Source organism: Nerophis ophidion, linkage group LG12 (assembly GCF_033978795.1).
Source record: "Nerophis ophidion isolate RoL-2023_Sa linkage group LG12, RoL_Noph_v1.0, whole genome shotgun sequence".
Classification (NCBI taxonomy): Eukaryota; Metazoa; Chordata; class Actinopteri; order Syngnathiformes; family Syngnathidae; genus Nerophis; species Nerophis ophidion.
In genome coordinates, this window is record NC_084622.1 from 26848799 (window position 1) to 26871494 (window position 22696).

The 22696-nt window shown below is 41.2% G+C and overlaps 1 protein-coding gene across 1 annotated transcript in view; it reads right to left on the reverse strand.

Annotated features, from left to right (window-relative positions):
- LOC133563201 (uncharacterized) overlaps positions 1-22696 on the reverse strand; it is a 113922-nt gene that overhangs the window by 26392 nt on the left and 64834 nt on the right. The window contains exons 3-6 of the mRNA XM_061917193.1: positions 11441-11543; positions 3790-4057; positions 1217-1386; positions 852-966 (exon numbers count right to left, since the gene is read on the reverse strand). Coding sequence (XP_061773177.1) covers positions 852-966; positions 1217-1386; positions 3790-4057; positions 11441-11543 — 656 coding nt within the window. The remainder of the gene's footprint in view (positions 1-851; positions 967-1216; positions 1387-3789; positions 4058-11440; positions 11544-22696) is intronic.

Here is a 22696-nt window from a genome sequence, read left to right on the forward strand (position 1 = left end):
CGACCTGTTCCAGTACAGTAAGTTGACAATCTCCAGATCTATGCACACACTCTCTTTCTCTCTCTCTCTCTCTGTGTTTTTCCCCCTCCATGTTCATTTGTCTCGTGTCCCTTGTCGCCATCAAGCAGCATTCCTCCGTTGCCTCATCACGAGCAGCATGTCTCGTCTCCCCGTATTCCCTTTGGTTCCCCTGGCTGCATGTTTGGATCACGACCTCCCACCTGGACACGGATTTTGACGCCTCGCTCTTGCCCCAGACCTCATGCCTGTCTCTGGATCTCCAAGCTTGCCTTGCCCACTTGGTTTTCCGCCTCTCGCTCAACACTCCTGGTAACATTCAGCTAATTGATACACATTGTCACACCATACACATTTTGGATTAGTTTTCACACTTCATAATATTGTATAGAAATAAATAGAGCTAAATTGCGTCCCTGCATTCTGTGTCGTCTTCTTTCCCACGTAGCACAACAGCCAGTGGTGTTTTTTGGTTTAAAAAATATCAAATTGAGCAAATTGTAAACAGTTATATAGAAACATGGTCCACAGTGAGGCCTGCTACTTTGAAAATGCGCATTAGACTGATCTGACCCAATTTTGTCAGGGATGCTGAGAGTTCTCTTGAAGATACACAAGAGAGAACAAATGAGAGAGCAAGGTAAGACACTTGACATAATGTCACCTTGCTATGCAGCTATCTATGACGTGCTCAGGATAAAGGCGGCACACGTTCTTTCAACAGAGCGGGTCAATGAATGTTTAAATATGGAGCTGGCTTTGGGCAATGGCACACAGGATTTAAAGGCGCCCTCCAGTGCTGAGCAAGGGTTAGAAAGTGAAGAGAAAACTACCTGAGGTACCCCCGATATCCATGGCTTTGAGATTACGAGCTTTGATGATGTTCACAGTTATGGTGTTGGCAGTGGGATTATAGCACAGAGACACCAGCAAGTCCCCTCGTCTTCCCTGAAGAACACATAAACACACACCGGGGCATGAATCATCTCAACTAATATCAGATTTCACAAGGGAATATCAAATTCCAGATTGCTCTCTATCATGTAATGCTAAATCATTGCTCTAATTTCTTGTGCATACCACAACAAGAACAAAACCCTTAGGTTAAGATAAAAATGCCTTTGTCAGTGAGAAACTGCAATTCAAACATTGGAATTGAATCATGATGCATCCCAGAGATTGTCCCTCCCACTCTTACACTGCCATCACTGCAGGGCTTGAGCTCCTTCCAGAAGGTCTTTATCTGGCCCAGTTCCACCTTGTTAAGAGGGATTGAGACCTCTCCAATTGGGTCATTCCTGCTGAAGCGGTCGTAGTCCAACACCTGAAGGTAAAGTGTGCGCTCCCTCACCTTCTCATAGGGGAAACCTAAAAAGGGAAATGAGGCATTTTTTTAAAAAACCATGGTACCACCCAGTGTTCACTAATTCTCACATCAATGGCAGGACTTATTATAATGGTGGGACTTTCATTTTTCAAGTGCAAAAATGTTAATTTTGCGGCATGACTCAACTTTGTCATTGTCGGACGTTCAGTCCCATTAAAAAGGAAGCTCAGCAACTCTTCAGTCAAACGGCTTTAAAGCTAATCCTAAATAGAATTTACAGTCATGCCGAGCATTAATAATGAGGATCATAGCACTCTGGTGGAAGAAAAAAACCTTAGGGGGTAAAAAAAAAACACATTTACTGAAAATCTGCCAAAAAGTGCTTCCCCCAGGCAGTTCAACATGTCAGCTTAGCTGATTAGTGGCTATTCTGCAAATGGCAAACAGGGATGTTACCTTTTCTACAGGATAATGATTTAATTTTAACATGGGGTTGTTCCGGTCAGGGTTTTATGATGCCGATTCCGATACCGCTCGTCCATGAGTGAAATTGGGCAATACCAATCACATGATTTGACTGTAATTTTTTTTAAGTATATATGGTCAGTGTCATTGACAGCAAGGATGTCCCGATCAAAATATTTGCCCTCCATCAGATCTGATTGAGTCCCGATCCGATACTTGGGCGATAAATCATAAAAATGTATGTTTTTATAGCGAGTTTACTAGTGAACACAATAACACATGTTGATAAAAAAATATATATCACATATTACATTAACAATTTGCTAGTATTGTTGTAAATCAGAAGATGTATAAACATTTGTGGTATCAGATGCTACATAAAATGCTACATATAAGCTCACCAGCCGATAACCAATCAATTAAAAAAGTCAAACTTCGGCCCCAATCCGATCCCATTGACAGGACATCTCTAATTGAAAGTTTAACAATAATAACACAATGTTTAAACTAGTTCTTTATTCTCTTTAATTATATACAGTTCTTAGAGTAAGTCAATAGTACACATTAAATATCATCTAAAATTAATTTCAATCCTCAGTTTTTTTTTTCCTTTAAAGTCCTATTGTGTGCAGGCAATTATCCCCTGAATTTTTAAACATTAATAAAAACAAAGAAAAAAATATTTTGAAAAACTAAAAACATCAACCTAAACACTAGTATTGATGCTGTACTGACACTAGCCTTGGTGTCCACATCAACAATTTTTGGATCGATCTGCCCAGGTCATACCAAAGACTATGAAAATGGGACCCATTACCTCCCTGCTTGGCACTCAGCATCAAGGGTTGGAATTGGGGGTTAAATCGCCAAAATGATTCCCGAGCGCGGCCACCGCTGCCGCTCATTGCTCCCCTCACCTCCCAGGGGGTGGAACAAGGGGATGGGTGCAGAGGGTGTGTGACTATCAGTGGTACTTTAACTTTAACTTCAACTTACATGTCTTGTACTGACTGTGACAATTCTGAGACACAAACATCTGTTGTTATATCATTCTCTCTCTAGAATCGTATTAAAGTACTTGTCAATTTCTGTTAGTATCTGCTTACTTTCTGTTTCCATCTACACTTCTTGAACTTTACTAAGCAATTGTTTCTTGGTCTTGTTTAAAGGTAGTTTAGCAGTTAGCTTAGCGGTTAGCTTAGTGGTTAGCGTGCCTGCTCTTGGCTTGCTCTAAGTGTGTAACGTACTTAGTTATCCTCATCCTCCAGTGATAAAGTAACTTTGTAATGATAATGAAGATACTAATAAATGAAATTCATTGGCCGTTATATAGGTGATTGTTAATACATTATTCTCATCTTATGGGAGCAGCACCACACATAATTAGCTGCTGAGACTAAAAATAAGTACATCGACACATCCTTAGAACAAACAATGGTGGTGGGTTACTTTGAGGGCTTTCCGAAATCCATTTCTACCTGACTTTTTATGTTTCTGCCGATTATTTTCTCTGCTGAGGGCATTCTGCTCAAGTTTCCATGAAAACAGCATAATGGCGGTTGTTTTTTGAAATAAAACACCATTGCATCTTATTGCTAGCACTTTTTTAACTCAGCCAATATTTTATTAAGTTGGCATTTATTCAGTGTGAATAATATTTATATAGTGCGTTTCTCTAGTGATTCAAAGCACTTAGTGAAACCCAATATCTAAGTTACATTTAAACCAGTGTGGTTGGCACTGGGAGCAGATGGGTAAAGTGTCTTGCCCAAGGACACAACAGCAATGACTAGGATGGCAGAGGCGGGGATCCAACCTGGAACCCTCAAGTTGCTGGCACGGCCACTCTACCAAGCAAGCTATGCCGCGCCACTAATTTAAATCTGACAGTGTAGATTGTTTGTCATCTTTTTTTACAGACAATTCCAATTTGATCTATATTTCAAAAGTAAAATAGTTTGAAGGGAAATGACACAAACCTTCAAACAAGAAAGTTTCATTCCAGTGGGGGTTGAGGTTCTTCCTCTTGACCTTGGTTTCCAGTTTGTGCTTTTTATCAGGCAGCAGGTAGATTTTAACGAAGGGATCCGAGGTACCGGAGAAGTCCTTGGCGGGTAGCTCCTGGCCCCTGAGAACTTTGACTGTGAGGGTTGTGTTCTGGAAGCTGTAGCCTATGCTGAACTGGATACGACCCAGCTTCTCACTGATAGGACCCTCGCCATCATCATCCTCTGAACCTGGAGACAGCTACAGTGGCAACGAATGCAATCACATTAAAATGAAGACATGCCATAGCAGCACAAAAGTTCAGGCAGAGGGCCAACACTCACTGTGTTCGCATGATCCGCAGAAACTTTGCAAGGAGAGTGATTTAGCTGCGGTTGCCTCACGTTTTACTAAGTACAAGCTCAAAGTCAGAGATTGGCGTGACATTAGGCGGACTGACAGAGTTAAATTTTCATACTAATGTTCTTAAGAGGCGGAAGGTGTTCAGATAAAAGATTGTGGACCAGCATTTCCTTTCACATACACTCTGGCTGCTTTATCGCTGCCGTGCACTAAAAGGCCACTATCTGATGAACGCAGGATATGGGTAGAGAGACAAACAGTCGCAAAGAGAGACTGAGAGTGTGGCATTGTCTACATGGAGACAAAGAGTCAAGATGGTAGAAGTCAAGGTTGCCATTCAGTAATTTCAGCAGTCTTATTTACTTTTTAATTTGATTTCCTGTGGCTGTCTTTATTGCCACTTTAACTTGCATTTCTACTTTCCCTTTTTATTAGATTTTCCAGCAATTGTTAATAAATAAATTACAATTTATAATATTAAAAATACCCTTATAGACAGTGAAATGTGGCAGATCTGATGTTTGTTTTTTCTTTAAATCTTAAAGGGGAACTGCACTTATTTGGGAATTTTGTTCAGCAGTGGAAGAAGGGTTAGTGCGTTTGTGTCATGTCTTGTGGTCACGTTCTGTTTGGTTTAGGACTCATTGTGCACTCTTGTTTGTTTTGTCACCATGGCAACTCATTAGTTTTCACCTGTCATGTCACGCACCTGATTCACTTGGACTCATTTACCTGTTAATCACTACAGCAATATTTAAGCCTGCATTTGCCAGGGAGTCAGCCTGGCGACATCACCCTCCACACACCCTTGATACCCGATTGATTACGCGGTACATGCCATAGCGTTCATGTCATTGCTCTGTTGTTTTTGACTTCTTCACGCCACAGTAAGTTTTCTTTTTATGTCCACAGTTTAGTGAGTTTTTTTTTTGTTAATTTTTAATGTCCTAAGTTGTTTTTGCCTCCGCCTTGTGCGCGCCTCTTTGTTTGGTACTTTTTGAGTGACTAATTAAAAGATGTCAATAACTTCACGCCATGTCCAGTCCAGTCAATTTGCACCACGGGAAAACAAACCACACCACAGTCCAGGTCTTGACAGTCTGCCTCACAAAACAAAGGTACTGGGTTCGATCCTGCCCTCGGGATTTTTCTATGTGGAGTTTGCATGTTCTCCCCGTGACTGCGTGAGTTCCCTCCAGGTACTCCGGCTTCCTCCCACCTCCAAAGACATGGACCTGGGGATAGGTTGATTGGCAACACTAAATTGGCCTTAGTGTGTGAATGTGAGTGTGAATATTGTCTGTCTATCTGTGTTGGCCCTGCAATGGGGTGGTGACTTGTCCAGGGTGTACACCGCCTTCCGCCCGATTATAGCTGAGTTAGGCACCAGTGCCCCCCGCAACACCGAAAGGAATAAGCGGTAGAAAATGGATGGTTGGATGGATGTTCACAATCATTATGAGAAACAAGAAAACAAAAGTTTTTTTTCCGCTTTCTAACATTTAAAAATTGTCTCGTTCCTGGTAGCTGGTGAAGTGATTTAATTCACCCATATTATGTTCTGCATATGGTGAATGTTAATATTCACCTTGGAGAAAACAAACCACCAAGTTTGATTAAATAGTGGTATTTCAGTTTGAGCACATAATAAGATAAGGCCCCTTAGTTTGACATTCGCAGGTGGATTAGATCACTTCTCGTAGGAAAGAGGCCCTAATTGGGACTTCAGAATGCAAAATGGATAACCACATCCTTGAGAAAAGACTAATTTTCAAGTTCAAGTCTAACATTTGAGTTATGACTTGAAGCAGTTGTTTTCCTGACACTGCACAGGAACATCTCCTTACATGGTCAGGTTTTGGTTATCCTGACTTAGCACACACCCAGACAGAGAAAGAAGGAATACATAACGGATGGTTTGGCTTCTCCAGGTTACAAGTCCTTCATTTTTTGTCTGAGTTCCTCCAGGTACTGCAGACCTGTATAATGAGGCTCGCTTATAATAAAGCAATGTTTAAATCAGCAAAGCGTCCCCGACGTCTCTTTTGAACAAGCCACATTGCCGTGTCACCCTTCTGTCCGTACGAGGATGACAAAAGCAGAAATACACTTCACTAGCAATGCAGCTAATCGGAGCAATCAATTGTACCTCTAAATCACTTTTAAATTGCATTCAGACATGTTTAACAATACTTTATTTACATTCAGTAACCCGTATAATAACCAAACTGTAGCAATATTGTTATTATAAGAGCGAAAACTGAGGAACTCTTTTAGTAGCGTACCTACATATCGGTGTGGTACGGCATTAACCGTAGAAGCTAACTACGGAAATAAATAAGCTAACTTTTATATCATTACGAAACACGTTTGAATATGTGACGCTTAACACAATGTGATGAGACACTATCTGTACTGACGGAAAACCTTGAACAATCATATTAGAGTATCTGTAATTAACGTTTCTTTTACTACATTATATATACATATATATATATACATACATCCATCCATCCATCTTCTTCCGCTTATCCGAGGTCGGGTCGCGGGGGCAACACCCTAAGCAGGGAAACCCAGACTTCCCTCTCCCCAGCCACTTCGTCTAGCTCTTCCCGGGGGATCCCGAGGCATTCCCAGGCCAGCCGGGAGACATAGTCTTCCCAACGTGTCCTGGGTCTTCCCCGTGGCCTCCTACCGGTTAGACGTGCCCTAAACACCTCCCTAGGGAGGCATTCGGGTGGCATCCTGACCAGATGCCCGAACCACCTCATCTGGCTCCTCTCGATGTGGAGGAGCAGCGGCTTTACTTTGAGTTCCTCCCAGGTGGCAGAGCTTCTCACCCTATCTCTAAGGGAGAGCCCCGCCACACGGCGGAGGAAACTCATTTCGGCCGCTTGTACCCGTGATCTTATCCTTTCGGTCATGACCCAAAGCTCATGACCATAGGTGAGGATGGGAACGTAGATCGACCTGTAAATTGAGAGCTTTGCCTTCCGGCTCAGCTCCTTCTTCACCACAACGGATCGGTACAAAGTCCGCATTACTGAAGACGCTGCACCGATCCGCTTGTCGATCTCACAATCCACTCTTCCCCCACTCGTGAACAAGACTCCTAGGTACTTGAACTCCTCAACTTGGGGCAGGGTCTCCTCTCCAACCCGGAGATGGCATTCCACCCTTTTCCGGGCGAGAACCATGGACTCGGACTTGGAGGTGCTGATTCTCATTCCGGTCGCTTCACACTCGGCTGCAAACCGATCCAGTGAGAGCTGAAGATCCCGGTCAGATGAAGCCATCAGGACCACATCATCTGCAAAAAGCAGAGACCTAATCCTGCGGTCACCAAACCGGAACCCCTCAACGCCTTGGCTGCGCCTAGAAATTCTGTCCATAAAAGTTATGAACAGAATCGGTGACAAAGGACAGCCTTAGCGGAGTCCAACCCTCACTGGAAATGTGTTCCCGACTTACTGCTGGCAATGCGGACCAAGCTCTGGCACTGATCGTACAGGGAGCGGACCGCCACAATAAGACAATCCGATACCCCATACTCTCTGAGCATTCCCCACAGGACTTACCGAGGGACACGGTCGAATGCCTTCTCCAAGTCCACAAAGCACATGTAGACTGGTTGGGCAAAATCCCATGCACCCTCAAGAACCCAGCCGAGAGTATAGAGCTGGTCCACAGTTCCACGACCAGGACGAAAACCACACTGTTCCTCCTGAATCCGAGGTTCGACTATCCGGCGTAGCCTCCTCTCCAGTACACCTGAATAAACCTTACCGGGAAGGCTCAGGAGTGTGATCCCCCGATAGTTGGAACACACCCTCCGGTCCCCCTTCTTCAAGAGAGGAACCACCACCCCGGTCTGCCAATCCAGAGGTACCGCCCCCGATGTCCATGCGATGCTGCAGAGTCTTGTCAACCAAGACAGCCCCACAGCATCCAGAGCCTGAAGGAACTCCGGGCGGACCTCATCCACCCCTGGGGCCTTGCCACCGAGGAGCTTTTTAACTACCTCAGCGACCTCAGCCCCAGAAATAGGAGAGTCCACCACAGATTCCCCAGGCACTGCTTCCTCATAGGAAGACGTGTTGGTGGGATTGAGGAGGTCTTCGAAGTATTCCTTCCACCTATCCACAACATCCACAGTTGAGGTCAGCAGAACACCATCCGCACCATACACGGTGTTGATAGTGTACTGCTTCCCCTTCCTGAGGCGGCGTACGGTGGTCCAGAATTGCTTCGAAGCCGTCCGGAAGTCGTTTTCCATGGCTTCCCCGAACTCCTCCCATGTCTGAGTTTTTGCCTCCGCGACCACTGAAGCTGCACATCACTTGGCCTGTCGGTACTTGTCCACTGCCTCCGGAGTCCTCTGAGCCAAAAGGACCCGATAGGACTCCTTCAGCTTGACGGCATCCCTCACCGCTGGTGTCCACCAAGGTTTTAGGATTGCCACCCCGACAAGCACCAACTACCTTGCGGCCACAGCTCCGATCAGCCGCCTCGACAATAGAGGTGCGGAACATGGTCCACTCGGACTCAATGTCCAGCACATCCCTCTTGACATGTTCAAAGTTCTTCCGGAGGTGGGAATTTAAACTTTCTCTGACAGGAGACTCTGCCAGACGTTCCCAGCAGACCCTCACAATGCATTTGGGCCTGCCAGGTCTGTCCGGCATCCTCCCCCACCATCGCAGCCAACTCACCACCAGGTGGTGATCGGTAGAAAGCTCCGCCCCTCTCTTCACCCGAGTGTCCAAAACATAAAGCCGCAAATCCGATGACACAACTACAAAGTCGATCATGGAACTGCGGCCTAGGGTGTCCTGGTGCCAAGTGCACATATGGACACCCTTATGTTTGAACTTGGTGTTTGTTATGGACAAACTGTGACGAGCACAAAAGTCCAATAACAAAACACCACTCGGGTTCAGATCCGGGCGGCCATTCTTCCCAATCACGCCTCTCCAGGTCTCACTGTCGTTGCCAACGTGAGCGTTGAAGTCCCCCAGTAGGACTAGGGAATCACCCGGGGGAACACTTTCTAGTACTCCCTCGAGTGCTCCCAAAAAGGGTGGGTACTCTGAACTGCTGTTTGGTGCGTAAGCACAAACAACAGTCAGGACCCGTCCCCCCACCCGAAGGCGGAGGGAGGCTACCCTTTCGTCCACCGGGTTAAACTCCAACATGCAGGCTTTGAGCCGGGGGGCAACAAGAATTGTGTATATTAATACGTTGGAGGGCTTTGAAGTTGTTTTAGAAGGCTTTGAAGGCTACAACAGTGACTCCCATTCGCTGCATCTTGCAAGCCTTTTTTATGATTTTTAAAATCCTAAAAAAAAATGTATGTTCTTGTCTCGGGTAATGATTGTGAACAATAGGCAAAATTCCCAAAAAAGTGTAGTTCCCCTTTAACACGCCAACAGCAGTGCTCAGTTCTCACATTGCACACAGGAATTCTGTATCCTAATCACACCAATTCAACAGGCCATGGCAATACATTAATTGTACCAATAAATTCTACTTTTTATCTGCAGACTATTTAAATAATAATAAATCTTGTGTTTTTCTCCTGATGATCCAGCATACTTTTCCCCCCTAGAAATGTGGAGCTTGTCACCTCTCCCTTATTTCCTTAACAGAATTTCACAAACATAACAACATCATGGCTTCTGCTAATGCAAATGAGAGAATAATGTTGGCAGTGGTTTGGTTTTGTGGCAAAGGGCGTGGAACAAATGACTGCACTTTGCAAAGTTTGTTTAAAAAAGGCAGCAGCACATAAAACGCACTCAAGAATCTCAAAAAGAAGTATCCAGAGAAAAATGCAACTCTTTACCAGGCGGACAAGACCGTAACAAGAAACAAACAAACTTCCGCTAAAAAGCAGCTTCCTGTGGTGGAATTGTTTAGTCAATGTACAATATGTGTCATGAGAAAGGAGTACAATGGATAGCAATCACTAAAGCAGTTGCAATCCACGTCGCTAGAGATATGGTCTCCATACAGTGGAAGGTCTGCTGTTATCCACCTCCTAAAACTATAGTGTCCTCTAAAGTTGGAATTTATCATTTATCTGCAAATAATGTACAATGCTTCATTTTCCTCAAGCAAAACATGTTTGAAAATATTGCTGTCATTTGTATTTATTATTGTATTTATTATTTATTATACATATGGAATATTTTGTAAACAAATCTTGAGATTTAAAAAAAAAAATTGCCACTTCCACGTCATGGATGTAATAGGCAAGAATATACATATGAAGTAGACGTTACATCACAGAGCTACTGTATTTATAGGATATGACTTTAAACCATAACCAACCATGCATCAATGTTGCTCTTGTCTCAAAGTAGGTGTACTGTCACAACCCGTCACGTCACATCGTGACTTATTTTGAGTTTTTTGCTGTTTTCCTGTGTGTAGTGTTTTAGTTCTTGTCCTTTGCTCCTATTTTGGTAGCTTTTTCTCTCATTTTTTGGTATTTTTCTGTAGCAGTATCATGTCTTCCTTTGACCGATATTTCCCGCATCTACTTTATTTTAGCAGTCAAAAATGTTTCAGTTGTTTTTAGCCTTTTTTGTGGGGACATAGTTGATTGTCATGTTATGTTCGGATGTACTTTGTGAACGCCGTCTTTGCTCCACAGTAAGTCTTTACTGTCGTCCACCATTCTTTTCTTGTTTACTTTGTAGCCAGTTCAGTTTTAGTTTGGTTCTGCACAGCCTTCCCTAAGCTTAATTGCCTTTTTTTAGCGGCACTCACCTTTTGTTTATTTTTGTTTAAGCATTAGAAACCTTTTTACCTGCACTCTGCCTCCCGCTGTTTCTGACATCTACAAAGCAATTAGCTATCGGCTGCCACCTACTGATATGGAAGAGTATTACACGGTTACCCTACCAAACTCTAGACAGCACCGACACTCAACAGCAACACATACTTTGCAGAACTATAATTACTGATTTGCAAAAAATATCTTTAACCCAAATAGGTGAAACTACATAATGTCCCACAGCACACCTGACTGTAGTGCCGTGGCACAGTGGTTGAAAAACACTGATGTAAAAAATGCATTAAAATTTGCTTTGGATATCCATTAACATTTAGATAACACTAATTTATTTAAAAATGTGTTGCTATCGGACTCCAGTTCCTTAAAGCAATAAAAGGACAACTAACCTAGCAATCCGTAAAACTTCAGGTGCAATACATTCAAAAGCAGCTGCTGAAATGTTGTTTATTTGGATGAATAGACGGTGACATTGTTCTTACCATCACCATGTCTCCAGTGAGAGAGTTGGCCAGGTCAGTTACGGAGGAGTGGCCGTCAGCATCAGGGGGTTGGCCTTTGGGGCTGTTGGCTGGCTTGTTACCCCTGGAAGCACAAACACACATTTACCAAGAGGACGGGACAGCCTCGACTCCAGAAAGAGAGAAAATCCGAGCACACGATGGAGACCGACCTAAACCTGTTTGTCACATGAAAACTGCCTATCAGAAACATCCAATTTGGTCCAAGTTTTGCTTTAGATAGATGTCCACTTCAAAGGCAATTATTATTTCTCTAAATGTCCTATCAACATGGGCCAGATCGGATCTGCCAAGAAATACACAGATAAACAGCAGGCACCAAATCTGAGGACATTTTGATGCAGAGGGTTGTGTTTGGTGGAACTTTGAATCTGAAAGGTATGTAGATATGCAAAATGTGGCAAACATCCATATCTCCAACAAGAAAGTGTCCTCCAGCAACATAAAAGAGAAATTCCAAATTAATTGGCCAACCATGAAATCCCTTGGGGGGGCAATGACAGTACCCCCACATATAAATGACATGTATAAGCAACACAACGTGACAAAGAACACAGAGGACAAACATGTATAGCAACATTGACAAGACTAGACGTTTGACAGGATAGTTGATGTTTTGTATCGTGTTTATTTAAAGTCCCTATCACCAGTAAGAATATATGAATAAAAACATGAAAAAAAAAAAGGAAATATCTCCCATTAAGGTTTTGTTCCTTCACAGGATTGTTGAAAACACAATACTTACAAGACGGCGTACTGAATGAAAACAAAATAAAATACATTTAATAAGATATGAAACTAAAGAAAGAACATAATAGAATAATAAAATCCAAAAGTCCTGGTCGATGCAGTATGGCACATTACAAAACACTCCATAGATGGGCAGGCTGAACACTGAAACACTGTTAGGCAATAAATGAACAATAGAGAAGAGAAGAAGCACAGATAGAAAAAATGAGAGTAAAATCAAACAAGAGGAGGCTGAAAGTAGCAGACACAAAGTTGCCAGAAATCATAAAGATTGTAGATAAGATAGAAGGTCCAACAGCTAATGTAAGAAAGAGGAAAGCAAGCAAAGAACCATTTATCTGTATAGAAGAGATAACGAGTATTAATAGTATGAACAGTGAGGTCACGAAAACCGAAAGCAAAAACAGAGAGTGAGATTGTTACAAAGAACAGCACATTAGATAGAAAAAAATAGAGCTGCAAGAAAAGATAGGGAGTGAAGGAAGGAAAGCCTGGAAACACAAGAAAGACTTAGTTGGTCAGTCTGATAAGTACCAACGAATAAGTTAAAAAAAGAAAGAGTTCTAAACAAATAACCTATCCAACGTAGACAAAGAGAAAGGTATGCTGAAAGAGAGAAGAGAACAGTGAAGAAAATAAAAGGACAAATACAATTGACTACCAGCAAAAAAAAAAAAAAGAACAAAAATGTTGATCAAGATAAATGATAATGGGGTTCTAAAAAAGGGAAATAAGTGTGGATACACTAAAAACAATTTGGGAAGACAAATGATACATACTTTTGCTCGGGACATGGGAAATTCGCTTTTAGAGCGTTACAAAAGAGGGTGTTGCAAACTTTATAATCCAACCGGATTTCCCAAACATTTGGCAACACTCTAAAAGTGAGGACTGGGTTCACAAGGGCCAAAGCACAGACGGGCATTGGCTACATGTGCATATAAGACATATGCACGTAGTTGTCACTCGGGGAGTGAGGACAATGCCTTGGACAGGCAGGAGGAAACAAGGAGCCTATAAACAAGTCTGTCTCTCTGGCCAGCATCTGCCAAGTTTGATCCACTAAAGTTTCGTGGCGTCTTGGGATTGTTTGGGACGCCAAATTCCGAGATGTTGGATGTAATAGTTTTGCTGAGGACAAAGACAGAACTGGGGGGAAATATACTGACAAAAAGACAGACGGATAAAGCGAGCAAACAGGACAGGCAAACAATCACAATCACTTCAACCAGCAAAGGATTAAGGATTGAGGGGAGGGGGTGGGTTTGGGGTTGGGTTGGGATGGGGGCTTTGACTATCTCCAGGAGATAAGGGAAGATTAATCAATTGCCATTACAGTGGAACCTTGATTTACGAACCCCTCTTTGTACAATCTTTTTGATAAACGAACCGAAGACCGAATACACATTTGCGTTGGTGTACAGACCTTGTCTCAGTGCACGAATGATCCATCCATCCATTTGATGTTTCCTGGGCAGCTAACAATATAAAGTAGATTTCATTTTTTTTATTCCTAATCATTTCAGCAACTTGGCAGTTAATGTTAAGGAGTTTTGCGATTTCAAACTGTGTGTGCACCACCGGGCTAGCGACAATGTGTGCGTCGGCAGGGCAGCTGTGTAAGTAGTGACAGTTCAGCTATTTTGGCATTGTTATCAAATACAAAGTTGTTCCAGCACCCATTTGTTTGATATAAAGTATTGTATTGTCCTTTATTTTGTGTTCGAAACTGTCAAAACTCGAGATTAATCACAAAAAATATTCCATTAATCATGAACAAAATCAGGTTAAGCATGCAGTTTATACATGCAATTTTATCTTAACCACTATACGGTCAGTGATCAGATCAGTGCATACATCAGAACAAAAATTAGTGAGGAGACTCAGACTGGTGTGCTCGCTGCTAAATTTCCCTGCAAAATACAGCCGGAAAGAACTTTTGCTAAAACAGTAGTCCAATTTATGTGCAAATAAATGACATGCATTCAAGTGAAACCTTTAAAAACGTTCCTGGATGTCTTTCTGATGATAAGATTGCATGTGTGTACAAATATCAGGGTGTTTCCTTTCGACAATTTCAATTATGCAAGCGAGGAATCATTTGTGATTAATCATGATTAATCCTAAATCTGTAGAGTGAATGATCTGATTTTTAACAAATATTCATTCATGTTTACATAGTTTCTTATGAAGAAAATTGCTTCAATATACAAACGTTTCTATGTACTAACCGTGTATAAGTGCCATTTAAGTTCGTAACTCAAGGCTCCACTGGAGTTGTATTAGTTTGCAAGGAAAGTCATTCCATTTCCTTTAGACAATTTCAGTTATGCAAGCGAATAATCATTTGTGATTAATCATTATTAATCCAAAGTCCGTAGAGTGAATCATCTGATTTTTAACAAATATTAATTTCAGAGCCCTAATTAAAAGTCTATAAACGTTTGCTAAAAATGGACTTTTGTCAAGGGTGGAACCTATTATTCATGTTTACATAGATTCCTATGAAGTAATTTGCTTCAATATACAAACTTTTCTATTTACAAACCACATATAAGTGTCAATTAAGTCTGTAAATCGTGGCCCCACTGTAGTTGTAGTAGTTTGCAAGGGAGGTCATTCCATTTCCTTCAGACAATTTTAATTATGCGAGGATGGAATCATTTGTGATTAATCATGATCAATCCAAAATCCATAGAGTGAATCATCTTATTTAAAAAAAATATTATTTGACAGCCCGAGTTAAGTCTATAAACATTTACTAAAATATGGACTTTTGTCATGAGTGCAACCCACTATTCATGTTAAAATAGTTAATAATTTGCCTCAATATACAAACATTTCTTTTTAAAAACCACGTATATATGCCAATTAAGTTTGTAAATCGAGGCTCCACTGTAGTTGTATTAGTTTGCAAGGGAGGTCATTCCATTTGCTTTAGACAATTTCAATTATGCGAGGGAGGAATCATTTGTGATTAATCTATCTGTGATCAATCCAAAGTAAATAGAGTGAATTATTTGATTTTTAACAAATATTCATTTGAGAGCCTTAGTTAAAAGTATATAAATGTTTGCTAAAATATGGACTTTTGTCAAGGGTGCAACCCACTATTCATGTTTACATAGTTAAGAATTTCCTTCAATATACAAACTTGTCTTTTTACAAACCACGTATAAGTGCCAATTAAGTTCGTAAATTGAGGCTCCACTGTAGTTGTATTAGATTTCAAGGGAGGTCATTCCATTTTCTTTAGACAATTTCAATTATGCGAGCGAGGAATCATTTGTGATTAATCTATCTGTGATCAATCCAAAGTAAGTAGAGTGAATCATCTGATTTTTTTTTACAAATATTCACTTGAGAGATCGAGTTAAAAGTCTATAAAGGTTTACTAAAATATGGACTTTTGTCAAAGGTGCAACCCACTCTTCATGTTTAAATAGTTAATAATTTGCTTCAATATACAAACTTTTCAATTTACAAACCGCGTATAAGTGTTGATTAAGTTTGTACATCGAGGCTCCACTGTAGTTGTATTAGTTTGCAAAGGAGGTCATTCCATTTGCTTCAGACGATTTCAATTATGCGAGCGAGGAATCATTTGTGATTAATCATGATCAATCCAAAATCCATAGAGTGAATGATGTGATTTTTAAAAAAAATATTCACTCGAGAGCCTTAGTTAAAAGTCTATAAACGTTTACTAAAATATGGACTTTTGTCAAGGGTGCAACCCAGTATTCATGTTTACATAGTTAAGAATGTGCTTCAATATACAAACTTTTCTATTTACAAACCGTGTATACGTGTTAATTAAGTTTGTAAATCGAGGCTCCACTGTAGTTGTATTAGCTTGCAAGGGAGGTCATTCCATTTGCTTTAGACAATTTCAATTATGCGAGCGAGGAATAATTTGTGATTAATCTATCTGTGATCAATCCAAAGTAAGTAGAGTGAATCATCTGATTTTTTACAATTATTCACTTGAGAGCTCGAGTTAAAAGTCTATAAAGGTTTACTAAAATATGGACTTTTGTCAAAGGTGCAACCCACTCTTCATGTTGAAATAGTTAATAATTTGCTTCAATATACAAACTTTTCAATTTACACACCAGATATAAGTGCCGAATTAAGTTTGTAAATCGAGGCTCCACTGTAGTTGTATTAGTTTGCAAAGGAGGTCATTCCATTTGCTTCAGACGATTTCAATTATGCGAGCGAGGAATCATTTGTGATTAATCATGATTAATCCAAATCCATACAGTGGATGATGTGATTTTTAAAAAAATATTCACTTGAGAGCCTTAGTTAAAAGTCTATAAACATTTACTAAAATATGGACTTTTGTCAAGGGTGCAACCCACTATTCATGTTTACATAGTTAAGAATGTGCTTCAATATACAAACGTTTCTATTTACAAACCGCGTATAAGTGTTGATAAAGTTTGTAAATCGAGGCTCCACTGTGGTTGTATTAGTTTGCAAAGGAGGTCATTCCATTTGCTTCAGACGATTTCAATTATGCGAGCGAGGAATCATTTGTGATTAATCATGATTTTTCCAAATCCATACAGTGAATGATGTGATTTAAAAAAAAAAATATTCACTTGAGAGCCTTAGTTAAAAGTCTATAAACGTTTCCTAAAATATGGACTTTTGTCAAGGGTGCAACCCACTATTCATGTTTACATAGTTAAGAATGTGCTTCAATATACAAACTTTTCTATCTACAAACCGCGTATAAGTGTTGATTAAGTTTGTAAATCGAGGCTCCACTGTAGTTGTATTAGTTTGCAAGGGAGGTCATTCCATTTCTATGGGCCAGTGGTTTTGTTGTATTTCTAACGCAGGTAAAATGTCTTTAAGTTTTAAGATCTGAGTCAGTTCAAAGAAGCTCTGAAGCATAGAGTGACTCTTGGGATTTAGAGTAAAGCAGGCCACCTCTTTTCTCCTCCAACTCCCAAGTATCGATGGGGGAGTGAGCATTCTTAATTATTCATTCTCCTTCATGCTTCACTCAGGGGTTCATTGCATTCTCCGGTAAAAGCTCCTGAAGCCACGGGAATGACTTTCCTACTACCTCCAGTGGTCCTCTGCTCCGGTGCTGTTCTTTTAACCAACTGGCCAGTACAGGACATTAGTAGCAGAAATACTTCAACCCCTCTATGAAATAAAATAAAGTTTGGTTTCTTTTTCGTGTTGGAGCCATTTCTGTCTGACCCCTTCAGGCGGGGTTGATGGAGAAGTCCTTCAAAGCCTGCAGTTGCCTACAGTATCCATCAGGAGGCAGAGTTGACTTGAGTTCATATCAGAATGAAGCTCAGAAAGTGGGCTGTTGGCATAGCAACGGCTTTTGGAAACATAGCCCATGCATATTGGGATTTAGGGTGTTGGGTCCAGGGGGCAGGTGTGTTAAGAGGGGAGTAGCAAACAGGCAAGCACAATGAGAACAGACATTGTCTAGGATATATGACAGGTACGGGTGAGAGCCTCGCAGACACACACCTTCACATCAACACACATATGGAGGCAAGCGGGGCCACTGTGGGTTTCACCGTCCTGTGATACTATCCTGTTTCGTTACCTGACCGAGGCCAGCAGCTTGAAGAGAGGGGTAAGGGGGTTTTGGGATGGGGAAGACACTCCACTTCAAGGCTGGAGAGAGACGCGAGAAAGAAAGCCCCCTTTTCCCCCCTCCCCAAACCCTGCAAACAAGACACACTCAGACATGCCTGAGACTATGGATTGATGTTATTCTATCCCATAGCCACCCCCAACTTAGCTATACATCTTCAGTGTATAGTGCACACACACCACACACACACCACACACAGTAATGCTTACATAACTTATCATTCACATTAAACACATGAACATTTAGACGGTCATCCCTGCTGCTTGACCCCCCCGGACCAAACCTCGGATGCTTTCACTGTTAACTAATTGCTCCCTGCATGTCGGGGCTGGCAATGTGACTTAAATAGCAACATTTGCTGAAAAGAACGAGGCACTAAAACGTTGCCTTCTGTCCCTCCGCCTCGTTGACAGGGCACTAGATTGGAAAAAAGATAAAGAGTAAAGAATAATTTTGAAAAAGGGACCTGCGATGATTCAAAATTTACATTTAAAACACTTCACTGTTGTCTAGATATGTATACGGATATGTTTTTGTGTAAATTGTGCATGCAGTTTGCGCCACAGTCACTTTTACAACCCATTTTCTTGGAGTCTGTCAGCAAGATGTTTGATATTGGAGGCGTTCCCAGATTGCAAATTAAACCACGCCCCACCCTTTCCAAAACTATTACAGTTTATCTTTTGAAAATGTAAATTGTTCAAATAAATATCTTGAAGTCATCACTAGGGATGCAACAATTAACCAACCGGTTTTACTATAACCATATCCTTTAATTTTCTCAAATTCGACAGGGTGCCTTATAACCCGGTGCGCCTAATGTACTGAAAAATTTGGTTGTGTTTACCGACCTGGATACTATTTTATTTGGTACATGGTGAAATGATATGTGTGACCAGTAGACGGCAGTCACACATAACAAATACATGTAGACTGCAATACGACTCAAGTAAACGACACCAACATTTTATATGTTCCTTTGAAAATATAGAAAATTACACACGGCGCTCAAAAATCTATCAACATTTTTTTAGTACGACTTTGGTAAGTCAAGCCGCACCGCTTGATGGATTGTAATGTGCTTCAACACATGAGTACAATTATGGTGTGTGTATAAGGTAAGACATATTATCTGGCGTGGTGTTTTGCAATATTATGCAAAACCAACTTTTCTTACCTTCTGGTACCTGCTGATCTGTATTTAGGATCTGCATAAGTCCTGAAAATGTGCAATCGTCCACCTTTGTAGTCCGTGACGACACCAGGAAGGTGCCCCTATAGTGGCTGCTGTTGGCAGGAGCTCTGTGCTTTTCTGTCATCCTTTTGTGTTTCCCTCTGTTTTCATGTGTTCTTATATATATATATATATATATATATATATATATATATATATATATATTGTTTTGCCTTTTGGTCCGAGACACTTTGGGACTGTGTGACAAGGGGTGGCACTTTCGTGACTTCTACGGTGCTTTGTTGTGGACTTCTGGATCTGCCTCCTGGGAGCCTTTTGGCCATGGAGACCAGCTGCTGGGTCTCTGCCACACCATAGTCCGTTTGGAGGGACTGGAGGAGATGCAGATGAAGAGACGGGGCTGGGAGCTAGCACTGAGCGCCAGGACGGACAAGCTTCGCAGTGTCTTGGCTGAATGAGCAGGTATTGGACACCTCAGTCTTCTTTGACGCATCCTCGCTCATCCATGCGGACTGGACACTGGCCGAGTTAGTGGGTGAACAAGAGTGGAGTCAGCTCGCTTGGTTGCTTTATTGGGTCTGCTCCTGTCTCTGGCCATGCTCCCTCCACCCCAGCAGACGATGGCGTGGAACACGGCACAGGACACCACAGTGTATGTTTATTTTACTTTTTATTCATAGCTGTATGTAGAAGTGTCTGGTTGTATCTGCTCTGCTCTTTTAATGGCTTTAATGTCCTTTGTGTTCTTTGAAGTTTGATGTATCCCTCTTACACACATGTAAGAGGGATGTGTGCTATGGCTATGAGTTTTTTCCCCTTGGCCTTATTCTGGACCCCCACTCTATGGGCCAAGCTTAGACAGATTTTTTTTTTCCTCACCCCCCATTGTTTACCTATAGCTCACCTTTTTTATAAGGGGCACTGGAAGTCGGCAGACCCATCAGCGATCCTGTTCTGTCTCTCTATAATTTTTTTTTTTATCTTGAATGGGATTGTGCTAAAAATTGTAATTTCCCCTTGGGAATTAATAAAGGATTTCTGATTCCAATTCTGATTCTGTAGTCGATAAGCTTCTTCTTTTTCTTTTTCATCTGGTTATGGGACATTCATCCTCCACTGTTGCCAATTCTAATATAAAGTAGTGTAAAGTTCTTACTTATATCTGGCAGTAAACTCGCAATGAAAGGGCTAAAATGGACGATATAGCTCGGTTGGTAGAGTGGCCGTGCATGCAACTTGAGGGATCCAGGTTCGATCCCCGCTTCCGCCATCGTAGTCACTGCTCTTGTGTCTTTGGGCAATACACTTTACCTACCTGCTCCCAGTGCCACCCACAGTGGTTTAAATGTAACTTAGATATTGGGTTTCATTATGTAAAGCACTTTGAGTCACTAGAGAAAAGCACTATATAAAAATAGTTCACTTCACTTCACACTAAAACATACTGGTTCAGTGAGTTTACATTATTTACCCAAGGAACTTTAGTTATTAGAGAGTTTGTGTCGGACGTTTTTTCACAAGACACATTTCTGGCGTTATTGCACTAGTGAGTCACGGCTGAGGAGATGCTGCTCCGTTGTTGATTTAAGTAAAGTCTGAATGTCATTAAAACGGTTAGCTATATCTTTTGACACTTCTTCCACTCCCGTCCTTGCACGCTACACCACTACAACAAAGATGACAGAGAAAGGACGCTGCCCAAGGTTAGCCACGTAAATAGGACTGTCCACAAAACGGCGCATCCTGAAGCGACTCTCAGAATGCGACTCGATCTGTAAAACATAATCTATGCAATATGTTGACCAAAGAACCATCGTCACATGTTATGTAGAACACAAGGAATTGTTTTACATTTAGAAAAAAAAAATATATAATTATACGACCCTTTTAATCCGCCCTATTATCCGGTATGCTTTTTGTATGAAAATAGACCTGACTACACCCGCTCATCGGCCGTGCGCCTTATAATCCGGGGAGCCTTATGGTCCAACTACCCCACTCCATCGTGTGTTTCAGTCTGACTTGCTCGCTATCAATGAAAATGATGCTGGTACGGTATTTCTGGCACAACCTGAACAAAAACAAAGTCATATTAAGGGTGCATGCACTTACACGTATGTATCAAGGGACACATTTGTGTGCGACGTTAGCTTAAAGATGGCAGGGGGACTTTGTGAACAAATGCGTGAGCAAATTGTCGAACAGTTTAAGAACAACATTTCTCAACGAGCTATTGCAAAGAATTTAGGGATTTCACCATCTATGGTCTGTAATATCATCAAAAGGTTTAGAGAATCTGGAGAAATTGCTGTACGTATTACGGACCTTCGATCCCTCAGGTGGTATTGCATCAATAAGCGACATCAGTGTGTAAAGGATATCAATAAAGTACTTTGTATTTTATTTTATTCTATTCTATATCACCACATGGGCTCAGGAACACTGTCAGTAACTACAGTTCATCGTTAAATCTGTAAGTGCAAGTTAAAACTCTACTATACGTAGCAAAAGCCATCTATCAACAACACCCAGAAACGCCGCCAGCTTCGCTGGGCCCAAGCTCATCTAAGATGGACTGATGCAAAGTGGAAAAGTGTTTTGTGGTCTGACGAGTCCACATTTCAAATTATTTTTGGAAACTGTGGATGCGTATCCTCTGGAACAAAGAGGAAAAGAACCATCCGGCAAGGATTAGTGATTTAGAAGTAACTAAAGCAATGTGGAGGCATGTTAGCAGCTAGCGAGGACTCTGTAGTGCATTGAGGAAGCTTCCGTTCTCTCATCACTGTCAAATTTGCCAGGCATTGACATTCAAATTTGAATGATAATGAAATTATTGTTGTATATTGTCTATATCGCACAACCCAACAAATTAAAGAACTGCTTGTAGAGCAGTGCTTTAGTGTTTACAACTTCACCTTTATTGTTTGTTTTGAAGCCAAGCTATGCCTATTCGCAGTCTTCTGTCTCCACCCTGTTTCCACTTAGACGTGCTCTGTGTGTATGTTCACTCACATACGCCTTGGTTTATATTACCAGACATGTCTTGAGTGTGTGCCATAATGCGTACAAAAAAAAAAAGTTCTGGTATTTTTCAAAGGCAACATAGTACCTTTTTTAATTCATTAGTTTACTGTACTTTATCAGTATAACATTGGATCCAGGTATTATTAACACAGAATGGAAGAGATTATTAAAAAATAAAATATAGGCATGGATGACAGCTGATGACAATAACACTTGAGTTTTTGACCTACATGATTAACATTTTCCCCTGGGGATCAGTAAAGTAAATCTTGGTATTATATTAATATACAATATTACTATATCTATTAATTATTAATAATAATCTGCGACCCCGAGAGGGACAAGCGGTAGAAAATGGATGGATGTTTTTATTTATTATTTTATACTCTTATTATAATATTTGGGGCTGCACTGAATTTCCCCCAGGGATCAATAAATTACTTTATTTTCTATTCTATTCTATTCTAGAACAGTGGTTAGCGCTCGTGTCTCACAGCGAGAAGGTCCTAGGTTTGATTACCGGGCTTGGGGTCTTTCTTTGTGAAGTTTATGTGTTCTCCCTGTGTCTGCGTGTGTTTTTTCTGGGTACTCCGGCTTCCTCCCACCT